We start from the raw sequence: 15,385 nt of genomic DNA, 5'->3' as shown, positions 1-15,385 counted from the left end.
AGTGCAGCCCTCCTGGGGTGTCAGCATGGCCCTACAGGGGTCCCTCCAATGGCCCCCTTCCCCCCAATCATTGGGTGGTTTCCTGGCTTCTGCACACTTCCCCCCCAATCTAAAAGGTTGAAATGTCTCGCCGAAGACATAGTGGTTGGCAGGAAGAGCTTTAAGCTACGGTATGCTGGCATTTGGGGTATGTTGGCTCAACCCCTTTTGGCTTTGTCTGTCGCTGGAATGCAGCCCCCAAGAGCTTCTCAGAAATACAATTTGTCCCTCAGGGTGAAAGAGATTCAACACCCTGGCTTTGCCTTTTTCCTGGCAAGCAGTGGGCTACCTTAGTAAGGCACTGCAGGAGCAAAAACGGGCACTAATGCCATTGAGTGTGTGTGTGGGGGGGTTAAACTGTATTTCATCAGATCTGTACTTCATCATTTGTGTTAGGATGTGAATTATGTGCTTGAAGTTAAAGCGTTACTTCGTGTGCCTTTGGGTGGAAAAGGTTGTTTATAAACATGATAAACACATGTGAAGCGACTGAATGTGACTCAGCCACACTCCACTCTGATGCTTCCTTGACAGAGCGGGCCCTTTACACCCTGGAGTGTGCCTTTCACCCAATGTTCAGCCTCACCAGCGGGATATGCAGGCTGGACTACCGGAGGCCTGAGAACAGGTAGAAGCCTGCGGTCCGTGCTGCGTGGGCGTTGTTCGGGGGGGGGGGGGGTGCCTCCTTGCACAAACCACAAAACACGGCCAACCCATGTATCTGCTGGGCTTCATAGGTTCTTGCACATCTGAGTCTGTCTGGGGCCTCAGTTCACGCCTCTGTCCGTGCCCAGACTGAACGCTATGGGGGAGCCCTGCTTTGTGTCCACGATATTAATGGAAGGTCTTTCCTTTCTGATGTCCCCCACAGAGCTTTCTATCTAGCTCTCTTCAAGCATATGATTTTCCTAGAGAGGAGAGGTTGTCCTCGCACCGCCCTGGAGTTCTGCAAACTTCTCCTGAGGTAATTACTGGCTCTTTGAGAGGCTGCTTTGAGCTTCTGCTTGTCTTTTAGACTCGACAGAGTACAGCAGCAGAGGGGAAAGAATTGGCCAGGACCTCCCGCTCCCATCTCTGCTGCAGCCAGAATTGTGTGTTCTACACCCCTGAGACCTTAGTTGTGTGGCTAAAGTCATCTTAAGGGGTCACCCCCCCACCCCCCAAGCACTGGGAAACCTAGATGTGCTGCTGATCAAACTCGAGGCAAAGAGCCAATCTGCCCTTTTTGCCCTTCGGTTTTGTAACAGCCTTCCTGTTTTTCCCTCCATTCTCCTGGCTGCAATCCACCCTGTCTCCAAAGCCTTGATCCAGAGAACGACCCACTGTGCATGCTGCTGATCATCGATTTGCTGTCGCTCCGAGCAAGAGAATATGCCTTCCTGGCACGCGTGTTTCAGGAGTGGGAGGTGAGTTGCCAGCTAGAGGCCCTGCCAGGAGGCACATGGAGGAACGAAGAGAGCCGGCTTCCTGCGGCGCCAGCCCTGTCAGCACAGGGGCAGGCTGCAAGGAGCAGGCTGGTTCTGCTGAGATGCGTTGCCTGAAGGTCGCCACCTGTTCTCCCCCCACCCCTGGCAACTTCGGAAAGAAATAGGCTTTCAGCCCTTCTGGAGCTGGCCATGGGTTGTATGTATCAAGTGTTAGTCTTCCTCAGAGTAGACCCACTGAAATGAACTCGACTTAAGTTAGACTAACATTTATTTATTCATAATTTAAAGTCATAAAAATACCATGACATAAAAAACATAATATGAAAACATTAAAAAGTGTAAAACAGAATAAAACTAGAATGTAAAAAAACCAAAACAAAAGCCCACAGCAGTGCAAAAAATGGATTTTTTTAAACCGACAGACAAAAAAGCCTGGGAACCTAAAAGGGTTTCACCTGGCGCCGAAATGATCACAGTGCAGGCGCCAGGTGAGCCTCTTGGGAGGGGGAGGGCATTCCGCAACCAAGGTGTGGCCACTGAAAAGACTGTCTCCTTATTGGCCACCCATCTCGCTTCCTTTGGCGGGGGAGATGACCTTAAGGTCCAGACAGGTATATATGGGAGGAAACAGTCTTTCAGGCAAATGCTTTAGGGCTTCAGAAGTGAATGCCGACACTTTGAGTTGGACCCGTAACAGCCTGGAAGCCAGTGCAGATTACAAAGCACTGCCGTAATGTGATCCAATGGCCAGTCCCCACTAACCACCCTGCTCCCCTATTTTGGACCAGCTGAAGTTTCCAGACTGTTTTCAAAGGCAGCCCCATGTGTAACACATTGCAGTAATCCCATTACCCCAAACATTAGATACAGGCCCATAACTCCAGATCTCACTCATGGGCAACTGTCATAAGCAGTGTTGGAATCTCTTTGGGGCTGGGATGAGGGCTCTTAATCTCTGAAAGGCTCTGTTTCTTTGCACTTGTGGGGAGGGACTGAGATGGCAATGGAATTACTTTTTTAAAAAAATACTTTTTATTCTATTTTTTATCTTTATAAATGAAATAAACAGTACCAACAACCTAGTCATTATCTACAGTTTCCAACAATACAGTATTCTTAGGAGGACACAGCAATAATGAAAAAGGGAAAAAAAGGAACAGAAGAAGGAAGAGGAAGAAGAAAGCAAGAAAGAAAAAGAAAAAATATTAAAAAGTTACTTAAAAGGATTTAAACTGCATTACACACAAACTTCAAGTATCATTCTACTTAAAAGTTATACCTATAACACTGCCAATATTACAATTCAGTACAGCACAGATAACCTTACATTTCAGTATCATATCTTCAGTCTTATAGCAAGGGAGCAAGCCTACAATTCATTTCCATAACCATATATTGCCCTTCAGTTAACACATAATAGTAAAGCTTAACAATTTAACCAGCCCAAAATATTACTAATCAAAGTCTAATAATAATAATAAGGAAGGAAATTAAAAAGGATAAGTAATAATAATAACTTTATGCTATCTATATTTTAGATAGTGTCATTTCTAAATCTATATATGAATGTATACATATCTATACACACACAAGCATGAATTTTAGAGTATATCATGTCTAATGTAAAAAAAAGAGGAAGTAAGAGAGAGAGAGCAAAAGAGGATATATGTAAACAATCCTCTGGACTGGCGTACTGCCCAGACGTTATAACCCAAATAAATCGGAAAAAGAATAATAATTGAAAAGTTCCCAGCTCATGAAGCTGGGGAAGATGTCTCCCATGCCTTACTTTGAACACCAGCTAGCCAAGCCTCCGCCATTTCATGATTTAAGAACTTTTTCATCTGGCCTTCAAAAAGAATGCAAAATATAGCAGGATATTTGATATATTGCAGATTCATTTGTCTTGCCTGATTTCTCGCCTTGGTAAATTGTCTTCTTTCGTCAGCGATTTCTTTAGCGTAATCCGGAAATAACATAACTTTGTCTCGTGTCAGCCCCCAAAAAAGTTCTCCCACTTCCCTTGCCAAGCGCAAAATATTATTTTTGTGGAAACTCTTGCAAATTGAACTATAACAGTATAGGCATTCCCTTTGGTGTCACGAACTGGACCTGGAACACGGTATGCATGCTCAGTATCAAGTAAATAATCAGATGGCAGAGGGAGTAGCTCATGCAGAAATTTATCCAAGAATTTAAACAGACTTGTATCAGCAGGCAGATCTTTGATACCAATGATATGCAAATTCGCTCTACGAATATATGCCTCCAGTTGGGAAATTCTCACAGACAGGATATTATGGGAGACATGCATAGTGGTCTCTTGCGCAGACACCTGGTCTTGGAGAGCACTAACCTTCAATTCCATCTTTTGCAAGGAACTATTAATTAAATCCACAGCCTCTTGAAGGTGAGTAATAGAATCTTGGATTGTATCCAGCCTCTTAGCCTGTTCTGTTAACTGAGAAGACAAAGTTTTTATCAGAGCCATCAACTCCTGTGCATCTCTAGAAATCTTTGCCAAGGGAGGTGTTGGGAGAGTTGGCAGTGGTCCGACAACCTTTTTCCTTCCCCTTGATGCTGCCATCCTCCTCTTCCGTAAAGAAAGCAAGTAAGTATAATTACAAACCAACAGTCACTTCAACAGATTTTGCAGGTCCTCAGATATTGTTGGTATTTCTAATCCATAAATACTTTTGGAACTCGTCAGCCCTGAAGTCTCCTAATTACATAGGAGTTTCAAAACAGTTTTGTGAAGATGACACTCCAGAAAATTGACCTTAGAGTCCAGCTGTTCTGCTGCTCCACAAAAGGAGTTGTTCTTCCGAGAGCTTGTCCAGATGGTACTCTAGCTTCCCCTTTTAATTCCAGGGGAAGATGAAAAGGTTTTTCAACCTTCTAAAAGCTGTTTGAGGAGGCGACCTGCGGAGCCTCCGCAGGATGCTTGCCAGGGCGTCATGGCTCCTATCGGAAGTGTCCGAGATGGCAGTGGAATTACTGTGACTCCAAGGACCAGTTGTTGAGGGGCAACAGCAGCAAAAGCTGTGGGCTTCATGGAGGCATCTGGTTGGCCAGGATGTTGGCCTAGAGAGGCTTTAGGTCTGATCTGGTAAGACTCCTCAAGTTGCATTTGCCTTTTTTGCAGCTACATCACACTGCTGATTCATATCCAGATTGTGATCAGCTACAATCCCAAGATCCTTTTCACATGTACTATTGCCAAGTCAGGTATCCCCCATCTCATACCTATGTGTTTGATGTCTCTTTCCTAAAGGAAGAACTTTGCACTTGTCTCTGTTAAATTGCATTCTGTTATTTTCCGCCCAGTCTTCTAACCTATCAAGGTCTTTTTGAATTTTGTTTCTGTCTTCTAATATATTAGTCATCTCACCCAATTCTGTGTCATCTTCAAGTCTGATGAGCATTCCCTCCAAGGTACCTCTTCCTCCAAGTCATTACTTAAAACATTGAAGAGTGCAGGGCCCAGGACCAAACCCTCTGGCTGCCCACTTCATATCTCCCTCCAGTCTGATGAGGAACCATTGACATGCACGCTTTGAGTACGGTTCTCCAGCCAGCTGTGGGTCCACCCAGGCCACACTTCGCTAGCTTGCCAATCAGAGTATCAGGGGCGCATTGTCAGATGCCTCGCTGAAGTCAGGATATATTATGTCCACAGCATTTCCATGATCTACTAAGGAAGCTACCCAATCAAAAAATGTCATCAGGTTAGCCTGGCAGGACTTGTTCTTGACAAATCCATGCTGGCTTCCAGTGATCACTGCATTAGCATCAAGGAGTCTACAGATCAAGGGCTTTATAATCTGCCCTAAAATCTTCCCAGATATTGATGTCAGACTGCCTAGTCGATAGCTCCCCGGATCTTCCTTTTGGCCCTCTTTGAAGATAGGGACAACATTTGCCCTCCTTCGGTACTTCACCTGTTCTCCAGGATTTCTCAAACAGAATAGATGGAGCTTCCAAGAGTCCATCTGCTAGCTCCTTCAACACCCTACGATGCAATTCATCTAGACCTGGGGGCTTGCATTCATTTACGGACCTTAGATATTCTCTGTCAGTCTCAAGCTACACTGCTGCTCCTTCAGCCTGTTTGTTACATGTGCCTGATAGAACACAGGCCCTCTTTTGGGAGAAGATTGAGCCAAAAGAAGAGTTGAGCAGTTCTGCCTTTTCCTTGTCACCTGTCAGCGTTTTGCAATCTTCACTGAGCAGCTAGACTACCGTTACTGTTGTTCTCCTTGTACTTTGGACATATCTGAGCCCTTTTTTTTATTCTTAGCATGCCTCACCAATCTCAGCACAGGACTGCTTTCTCCCCTGTGAGCCTGATACTCTAGTACTTAATTTTTGTGAACCGCCCAGAGAGCTTCAGCTATTGGGCGGTATTTTATTTATTTATTTATTTATTTCATTTCTATACCGCCCAATAGCCGAAGCTCTCTGTGCGGTTCACAAAAATTAAAACCAAACGGTATAGAAATGAAATAAATACATACATACATACATACTTGGGTCACTTTCAGATGCCCTGCTCCAAGTGCCCCCTCCATTACAGATGTGGAGGCTGGTGTTCCGGGACAGGGTTTCTGCTGTGGTGGCATCAAGGCTGCAGAAGATATTCCCCAGGGATACTTGCCTTTTCCCCTTAGCTTTCATTTCAAAGGCTCTTTGTGCCTCCCATTTTACTGCTGGAGTTTCCCTTTTCTGTCTTATTTTGAATTGTTCTGTTGACTGTTAATATTCTGTTTTTTAACTGGTAAGCTTCTTTGTGGATCCATTTGGGGCCAAAAAGTGGGTTACAAGTTTTCTTAAATAATGCTCACTTATATTAAATAGCTGTTGGCCTTCTGTTCCACCCTATACCATCCCAGGGTCAAAAAGGACAACTTTGTATGTAGTTCTATGGGTAAAACATATCAAGTGAAGAACTTGTTTCTCTCCAGGACTTGGAACCTTTTACAAGAAGATAGTTGGGAGGCTGCTGCTGCTGTTGTTTAGAAACAACCCTAAAAGCAAAGGCCTGCAGGCTTTTAGTCTATAGTCACAATACAAAAAGAATAGGGAGGGAATAAGGGAAAAAAAGCAGATTCAGGTGCAAGTAAGGACAAAGGGCTTAAGGGACATGTGGAGAGAAAGGGAACTGGGCAGGATGGACTTACCAAACTTCCTTCCACTGAATTGGGCCATTAGGTCCATTTCTTTGTTTATTTAGAGTATTTTTATCCTGCTCCTCAGCCAAAAAGGCTTCTGGAGTGGCTTATCTATAATCAAGTCAAACCAGGCAGCCCCTGTCCGCAGGCTTACAATCTAAAAAGACATGACACACAAGGAAGAGGGGAAACGGAGGGAAGACGTGGGGGATTGAGTCTTTCTGCAGGGCTACTCAAATGGCTCTGCTTCCTCCTCTCAGTTCCCACAGTACACTCTGCTGGAATCCAACCTGTTGCTGTCTTCTCCACTTGGCAGCTGCTCACCAGGAGATTGGGCAGGGGGAACCCTTTCCCATCCCCAGCTGTTCTACCCAATCCTTGTAACTGGAGATGCTTCTGGGACTTGTCCCTGGGACCGTATGTGTGCAAAGCAAGCACACAGCCTCCAAGCAGCAGCCCTTCCCTCAAAGGTTGTGGATGTTCTTTCCGTTGGACATTCCTTTTTGATCTTCAGCATGCCACCTGCATGTTCGCAGACTCTCTGAAGTCATGAGCTCTGAGAATTTGCATTTTAAAAAACCCAAAGAATCAGCTATGTTCTTTGTTGGGCGATGTGTTACTGTTATTTGCAAGTATTTATAAACAGTTGACCTCTACAGATTTCAAAGTGGTGTACACAAATCATAAAATTTTGATTTTAAAATCATAAAAAATCATAACACATAAAATAGAAAACTAGTACATAGAACCAATATACCACATCTGCATATCCATATTAATAAAATAAATGAGTCGTGAACCGGATTCTGTGTGGTTTCTCTCCCTCCCCCCTCCTTTCTTCCTAGGGTCATCGGAACCTGTCCCAGCTCCCAAACTTTGCCTTCTCAGTCCCTCTGGCATATTTCTTTCTGAGCCAGCAGGAAGACTTCCCTGAAGTGGAGCTAAGCCAAGCCCGTGAAAGAGCGGCCAACCTCATCCAGCAAGCACTGATCATGTTCCCTAGTGGTGAGTCTGGCTGTGTGAAATATTCAAAGATGGGTGTATAGATGCAGGACCATGAGCAGCAGGTGAGAGATGGGTGTGGGAGAGAGAAGATGTAAACTTCCAAATTCCAAGCATAGTTCTGCAGTAGAAGAAGAGGTTTGTAAGATCTCCTTTCTTGGAGGTTTCCATTAAAAAAAAGTGTAGACTGCCTTCTGCTCAGGATGCTTTAGGTACTAGGGATCTTTATCTTGAGGGGCTACATAATCTCAGTTATTAATGATAGCGCTCAAATTAGTGGTTATTCAGCAATGTCTGGAGCTGTCCCTTGGGGTGTAAAGGGGTGGGAATGAGGCGCATCATGTGGGTTTTCCCCACTGTAAAGAAAGGGACAGTGGTGGTTCGTTCATTCTTCCATCCAGCTCAACCACCCTTGTCTGCGAATAAAGCCCTGCTTATTTCATTATTGTGGAGAGGCTCGGGGAGGGTAGTAATACTAAACCACCGAAGGGGGGGCGGGGTTGCTTTAATCCAGATTTCCCATGACTTTCTGTCTTCTCTTCGTGCACACTCTCCCTCTGAAGCACTGAATGTCACGCTTCAGATGGGAGCAGCGCCTGGGACTCTGCTTGTCCCTGGGAGGAGCCATAGCAACCTTCCCTCTTCCTGCCCCAAGCTCTAAAGGGTTGCCAAAACTGTTTTGCTTTGTTGGACAAGAATCTCTCTCTCTCTCTCTCTCTCTCAACAAAGGGGGCCCAGTTTGGGCTGACCCATGATCAGGAGGGCCCTTTCTGCGCCTTGACACAGTGCCTTAAAAAAAAACCTTTTGAAAATTCAAGATTATGGGCCAGAAATGGTGCGCTGTACTTAAAGGCAGCTCATTCCTTGCACATCTGTCTTGTTCAGAACCTGTTTCTGTGCTTTGAGGAATAACAAAGGCATAGTCACAGGATCAGTTTCTAATGAATGCTAGCGAAGAGGGTAGTGAAGGATCTTCTGTCTGCTCTTGGGTTTCAGTCCGTTTAAAAGCTTGAAGAACAACCTGGTCAAACGACACAAATCTCCTTTCCTCCTCTTCTTATACTGTTCTATGGTATTTTAGGTTTTTTTTTTTAACTGTTTGTAATCCACCCAGAGAACATTATGCATTGAGCGGATTAGAAATGTAGTAAGTAAAAAAAATACGGACTTGAGCACGCTCCGGGAGAGAGCGCAAGACAAGAAGGCCTGGCATGCTATGGTCCATGGGGTCACGAAGAGTTGGACACGACTGAACAGCAACAACAACAACAAAGTAAAAAAATAAACAGGAGACATCCCTGCAAAATACCAGCTCAGTGCAACAATACTGTGCCCCCCCTAAGCACCCGTAAACTATAGCACCATTCTGGGTCAGGGCAGTGGTCCATATGTGGAGGTTGGAGATCTTTTCCTGACTTGTTTCTGCCCCATCCCCCTTGTCCCTCTTCCAGTCCTGATGCCACTGCTAGATCGCTGCAGCGTGCAGCCAGACCCCATGGCTGCCTCCCACTCATTCTTTGGACCGGAAGCCCAGCTCAGGTAAGGAGCATGTGGGATGCCCTTTGCGGTTACAGGAACACAGGAGGCATTTATGATAGTAGCAGCAGAGTCTTGTTGGTGTCAGAGGGCTGCATGTCAAGGCAATTCATCCTTGAGGCCAGACAGGCCAGGAACCTGTTGTTGACATGGATGGTGTTGTAGTCAGCGGCTGGTGCCAATGGGAAGGATGAGATAGGGACAGCCATGGAGCAGAGGCTGCGCCAGATGCCTTCCACAAGCTGGAGTGGCTTCCTGGTTCAAGACTGAAACTGCATGGTCTGTCACTCCAGGGAGCCAGTGGGGCAGGCCATCTCTTCGCCTCAGTCCCCCATCTGTGAAATGGGAATAAGGTTGACTTGTGCCTCTTTCCCCCTCTCCTCCCCCAGGACAAGGGCGAAATAACGATGGGCAAGCGCCCTGTGCAAAGGAGCACATCCACGAGGCGGCGTAGCGTGGCCGTTTCTGTGGCAGCCTGGCTGCCTGGTGGCAGAACTGAGGGGCAGTCCTGGTCCCGGTCCCCTTCCCGCCAGGTGCTTTGACCTGTCACTCAGAAGCCTGTCCTTTTCTCTGCAGTTCGCCTTCTGCGCTGACCCAGCTGGTCTCGCTCTACCTTGGGAGGACCCATTCCCTCTGGAAAGACCCGGCTGTTGTGGCCTGGCTGGAAATGAACGTGCATGAGGTGTTGCGGAGGGTGGACTCGAAGGACCCGGCGCTGGAAGAGGCGGAGCAGAAGTGAGTCTTTCCAAGGCCGGGTTGCTTTCCTCTGCTTGCTCGAGACCAGTTGACACGAGGGTGGGGGGCTAGAATATTCCTCCAGTCTTGTTCCAGATATTCCCTGCCGTGTCCAGCTTGGCACAGTACCCCTTCCTGCCCCCATCCGGTGAGAACGGAAAGCGCTTTCCAGCCTAGGGAGGTGGGTTGTGCTGGGCGGCTGCGTAGACGTGCCCAGCTGGTCTGCTGGCGGCTCCGTGTGTGTATCACAAAAGGAGCTTTTCATCCACTTCTTTTTGAAGCTGCTATCTGAAATGGCCTAAGGTGGCTCTTTGTGGATGATTCTGCCAGCCTCCGAGCAGCCCTGAGTGGCCGTGAGGTTCAGGAGAGGACTTGGCGTAAGAGGGCTGGGGAAAGAGTATCCCAAGTTGTGTAACCTCTCTCTCGTTTGGTCCTTAGGCGAAAGGCCAGGTACCAGAATGCCCCCAGGAACGTCCACCGCCACGTGATCCTCTCTGAGATAAGGGAAGCCACGTCAGCATTGCCTCTGGTGAGGGATCTGATTGGTGCAAATGGGGGGGGGGGGGCTGAAGCCTCTTGCACATACCCAGGCACTCCCAGTTCCTTGTCTGGCTGTCGCTGCTCCTCAGGACCCAGGGATGTTCCTCCTGGGAGGTCTCTGCTCTGCATACCCCGTATCCCAGTTCTTCATATTTAAGGCAGACTTCTCCAACATGGTGCCCTCCAGATGTGTCGGACTGGATCATCCCCGGTCACCATAGAATCATAGAATAGTAGGGTTGGAAGGGGCCTATAAGAGGCCAGTGATTATGTGAGTTGTAGTCCAGCTCATTGGGAGGACACCAGGTTGGGGAGAGCAGATCCTGGGATTTGGCTTGCCTTGAGTTGCCCGCCACCCAGGACAGTGCTTTCCGGGGCACAGGCTTTCCCCAGTGCTGCTGGAAGAGATCTTTCAGTGGAGCTGCCTGCACCTTCTTGCATGTGGTCTGCCACCAGGCAAGGGCCCCTCCTTCCCCTTGTCAGCACAGTGAGCTTACTGCTGGGTTCGCTGTCTTGAGTTCCTTAAGGAGGAAAATAGGCAGGATATAAATGTAATAATAAATAAACCCAGCAGAGTACTAAAAGCAGTTCTTAAAATGCCTGGGATAGTCTTATCTGGTAGTGGCAGCAGCAGCAGAGGAAAGGCGAGACCCACTCCATGGCCCCTGAGAGCTAAACTGCTTCTGTTCAAGCTGGTCACTGTCAGAACTTTAAGAAAGGGTGTCTGAATGTGTTTTCCTCCTCCCTCCCCATCCCTTTCTCCTTTTGTGTCATGATGCTTTAGTTTACCTTATGCAGGCCACCCTGACAGCCTTTTCTGTTGGAAGGGGGTGGTAAGAATGCTTTAAATAAATAACAGGCAGTGGCCTCTAACCTGGATTCCCTTTGCCTTTCTCTCCCAAGGAAGTGACCTCCCAGCCTATAATGGGGTTTGACCCCCTGCCGCCTCTAGACTCCATCATTTCATACACAAGGCCAGAAAGGTACCTCCTGTTTCTGTTTAAGAATATACCTGTCCCAGAATATAACAAAATTTTAATATAGACACCAATATCTCACTCAAAATCAAAACAATTAATTAGCAGTCACAAATGCCCATCAATACATCACATACATAGGCTGTACCTATTCACAATATTAATTTCCCAAATACATAGAGAAAGTACAGCCTGTGTGTTTAGGACATTAGTATTGTGAAAATGTGACTGCTAATTAATTACTCTCGCTCAAAGATATTAATCTCACTCAATATCTTTGAGTGAGATATTGGTATTTATGTTAACATTTTGCTATATTTTCTGTGGCTTGCAAGTGGGTACAGATAGAACCATTTGGTTGGTGTTTTGTTTCTGTTTGAGAAGAAGTGCCCGGCTGGTTCAGGCTTGTCTCGTCCACCTTCCTGCTTCCTTCAGTGGGCATGGGAGGCCCACCAGCAGGACTGGAGGGCAACAGCACCCTCTTGCTCCCGTTGCCCACCAGTCTTAGAGGCAGCATGCAGCCGGCATGGCTAGTAGCCATGGATAGCCTTCTCCACCCTGAATTTGTCTGATCCCCTTTTAAAGCCGTCCAGTTTGGTGGCCATCACCCACTCCGTGTGCTTCACTAGTTGAGACACTGACTGAGTTCCACCTGGAAGACGCTTCTGTGCCTGGAGCAGAAGCTGAGAACTTTTAGCCACTATCCCAGCATGAAACTCCCTCTCAGTCTTTGAGACATGTGCTGTGTGTCACGAACTGCTATCAACTCCAGTATTGTCTACCCTGACCGGCAGAAGAAGGGTTTTTCTCATCACCTGTGACTTCTTTTGATGGAGATGCCAGGGGTTGGACTTTCTGCATGCAAAGCATGTGAGCTTCCACTAAATTATGGACCCAAAAGCATGATGTCAAGCAACCTTCCCCAACCTGGTGCCCTCCAGATGTGTTGGACTGCTACTGTGAGCAGCCCTCAGCTAGCAGGGACAAAAATACCAACATGTTTCAGCTTCAAGCTCTTCCTGCCAGTAGTTCAGCCTTTGTAGAGGCATTTCAACCTTTTGGAAGGAAAAAATCTGCACAAAAGCTGGGAAACCACCCAGCGATCCCATGCTGGCTGGGGGATGTGATCTAACACATCTGGTGGGCCCCAGGTTGGCTGGGTGATGTAGAGCTGCGCACCATCTCAAGCTTGTGTCCTGCCATCTCTCCTGGGAAAGGTGGCAAGTATGTATGGCCATGACAAGCAAGACTGGGGCCTTTCTCTTTCCAGGCCAGCTCATCTGTCCAACGAAAGCACTTTATCTCTCTTCTTTCGCTCGCTGCTACCAAGCTTCAACTTGCAGGTAAGTCGCGTGTGAAATGGCTGGCTTTGGGCAGGCAGAGATTCTAGGCTGCCTGTGCACAATGCACACTTTTTCTTGTCCTTTGGGAAATACAGGGTAGTTTTTGAGCCCTTCTGGACCCCTGTGCTCTCTTGCTGGGGCAGGGCAGATCCCACAAGTGCAGGACCTGTTGGGTTCTCTTCGCCTCTGAGCTCCAAAGCAATGAGGCTGTCCAGGCCCTTCCTCCATGGGTCATGATGCTAATAGGGAGCAGAGACAGGCAGACCGAATCAAGCCCCGAGACAACTTGGATCTAGCCCCGACAACCCTAGCAAATGTTTCATGCGCGTATAGCAGGGAAGTTGACCTTCTCTCAGCATAAGGGCCAAATTCAGTTTTGGAGAGTCTCTTGGGTGGGGCAGGGTGAAGAATACCAGCATGTTTTAGCTTAAAGCTCTCACTGCCAGCAACTATCGAGGCATTTTGACCTTTTAGAGTGGTGGGAAAATGGCACAGAAGCCGGGAAACCACCAACACTCGGCAGCTGGGGGGAAAGGGGGTTGCGGTATGAGAAGGGGAATTGGGGAACCCCGGAGGTCCACCCCACCAGGCGGGATTTAGCCTTTGGGCCTGATATCCAATACCCCTACAGGACAGCGTTAAAAAATTGCTTGCAGTTCCATCACCTGCAAGGGCAGGAAGTGATGAGGACACTTGGAGAGGCAAAAGCCCACCCTGTTCATCTGCCTCTCAAGGGGGCCCTTCAGGAAGTGCGCTGGGAGGACACGCGCCCCCTGGCTGATGTCAGCATGGCAGTAGAGCCTGAGCACCCCTGAGGGGGCTGGGCTGGCCAACAGCAGAACCAGTTGCCTAGGGAGGGGGTGGGCTCCTCGCCACTGCAGGTCTTCCAGCAGAGACTGGACCGCCATCTCTCAGGGATGCTTGAAGCTGGATTCTGCACTGAGCAGGGGGTTGGAGTCAATGCCCTGAAAGGGTCCCTTCCAACTCTAGGTTCTATGATTTGAGGCAAGCACCTCCATGGTGTCCGTGGCCCCTCCCTCGGGGGAAGCCAGGGCTGGCCAAAGGAAGGAGGCAGGTCAGCGATGGGGAAAGAGCAGCCAAGCAGACTGTGGTGAAGATGTCTTGGTTTGCTGGCAAATGACCCAGTACTAGAACTGTACAGACCTGGAAGGGGCTTATGTAGAGCTTCCAGGCAATCAGAGGCTGGGGTGTTTTTTAACCAGTAGAGAGTGTTTGGGGCCCCACGTTGGCCTTGTAACCTTTCTTCCGTCAGTCCCACAGACAGAGCTTCTAGTCTTGTAGCATCTGGCAGGCACCCGCCAGCCACGTTGCCTTGTTCTCCACTTTATCGCATGCTGTGTTTCAGGGGGAAGTCAGAGCCGGTGGAGAGGAAGAGCCAGGTGCAGGACAGAATCTCAACCAGGGGGTGAACCGGCTAATGGCAGCCATGCGGGACATGCTGGCGAACATCCAGTTTCAAGAGCCCCCACGCGATGACAACCCTGAGGGGGATGGAGGAGAGTGGGACTGACCCCTCGCCCCCAGAATAACCCCCCTTGCCATAAAATAAACAGCCATGAGGTGTCTCTGTGCCTTTCTTTCACACACTCAAGAAAAAGGGGCATGCTGTCAGTTCTGGCAAAGCCATTTCAGAAGTCAGAATCAGCCCCTGCAGCAGCAGTCCCTTTGCGCTGAAAGTTGCACAGAGTTGGCTCCATGTCTGCCCCCCCCCCCCCGCCGCCCCCAGTCGGAGGCTGCCTTACCCAAGGAAGGGCAAGCAGTCTGCTGTAGAGGCACCAGTGGCAAAGAGCTCATGCTAGTCAAGCATCAGCGGATACTTTTGCAGGCCCCTCAGTGTTCTTGCGCTCCTCTGAAATGATCTAAGGGAATTTTGTGAGAGGGAGGAGATCAAGATTCTGTGTCGGTGACTTGGTGCTGCAGGAGGTGTGGGATCCCAACATGTTTTTTCAAGGCTTAAAAGCTGTGGCTTGGATAAATTTTGATCATGACCACAGTGGTGGGGACCACAGCCTCTTTGAGAAATCCTGGAGAACAGGTGAAGTACTGGAGGAGGGCAAATGTTGTCCCTGTCTTCAAAGAGGGCCAAAAGGAAGATCCAGGGACCTATAGACTAGGCAGTCTGACATCAATATCTGGGAAGATTTTAGGGCAGATTATAAAGCACCTGATCTCCCTTGATGCTAATGCAGTGATCACTGGAAGCCAGCATGGATTTGTCAAGAACAAGTCCTGCCAGGCTAACCTGATGTCATTTTTTGACTGGGTAGCTTCCTTAGTAGATCATGGAAATGCTGTGGACATAATATATCCTGACTTCAGTGAGGCATCTGACAGTGCGCCCCTGATATTCTGATTGGCAAGCTAGCGAAGTGTGGCCTGGGTGGACCCACAGCTGGCTGGAGAACCGTACTCAAAGCGTGCATGTCAATGGTTCCTCATCAGACTGGAGGGAGATATGAAGTGGGCAGCCAGAGGGTTCGGTCCTGGGCCCTGCACTCTTCAGTGTTTTAAATAACGTCTTGGAGGAAGAGGTACCCTGGAGCGAATGCTCATCAGACTTGTAGATGACACAGAATTGGGTGAGATGACTAATA

The 15,385-nt window shown here is 48.1% G+C and overlaps 1 protein-coding gene across 4 annotated transcripts in view; it reads left to right on the top strand.

Annotated features, from left to right (window-relative positions):
* TCF25 (TCF25 ribosome quality control complex subunit) overlaps positions 1-15,385 on the top strand; it is a 34,889-nt gene extending 19,504 nt beyond the window's left edge. For all 4 annotated transcript variants that reach the window (XM_084812647.1, XM_084812646.1, XM_084812645.1 and 1 more), the window contains 10 exons: positions 574-667; positions 911-1,003; positions 1,340-1,445; positions 7,483-7,642; positions 9,091-9,178; positions 9,752-9,910; positions 10,349-10,439; positions 11,354-11,433; positions 12,698-12,770; positions 14,137-15,385. In XM_084812647.1, the coding sequence (XP_084668773.1) occupies positions 574-667; positions 911-1,003; positions 1,340-1,445; positions 7,483-7,642; positions 9,091-9,178; positions 9,752-9,910; positions 10,349-10,439; positions 11,354-11,433; positions 12,698-12,770; positions 14,137-14,301 (1,109 nt within the window). In that variant the 3' untranslated portion in view covers positions 14,302-15,385. The remainder of the gene's footprint in view (positions 1-573; positions 668-910; positions 1,004-1,339; positions 1,446-7,482; positions 7,643-9,090; positions 9,179-9,751; positions 9,911-10,348; positions 10,440-11,353; positions 11,434-12,697; positions 12,771-14,136) is intronic.

Source organism: Heloderma suspectum, chromosome 8, assembly GCF_057233095.1.
Source record: "Heloderma suspectum isolate Gila_16-S chromosome 8, 16-S_ref, whole genome shotgun sequence".
In the NCBI taxonomy this organism is placed as follows: Eukaryota; Metazoa; Chordata; class Lepidosauria; order Squamata; family Helodermatidae; genus Heloderma; species Heloderma suspectum.
This window is presented reverse-complemented; position numbering and strand designations above follow the sequence as displayed.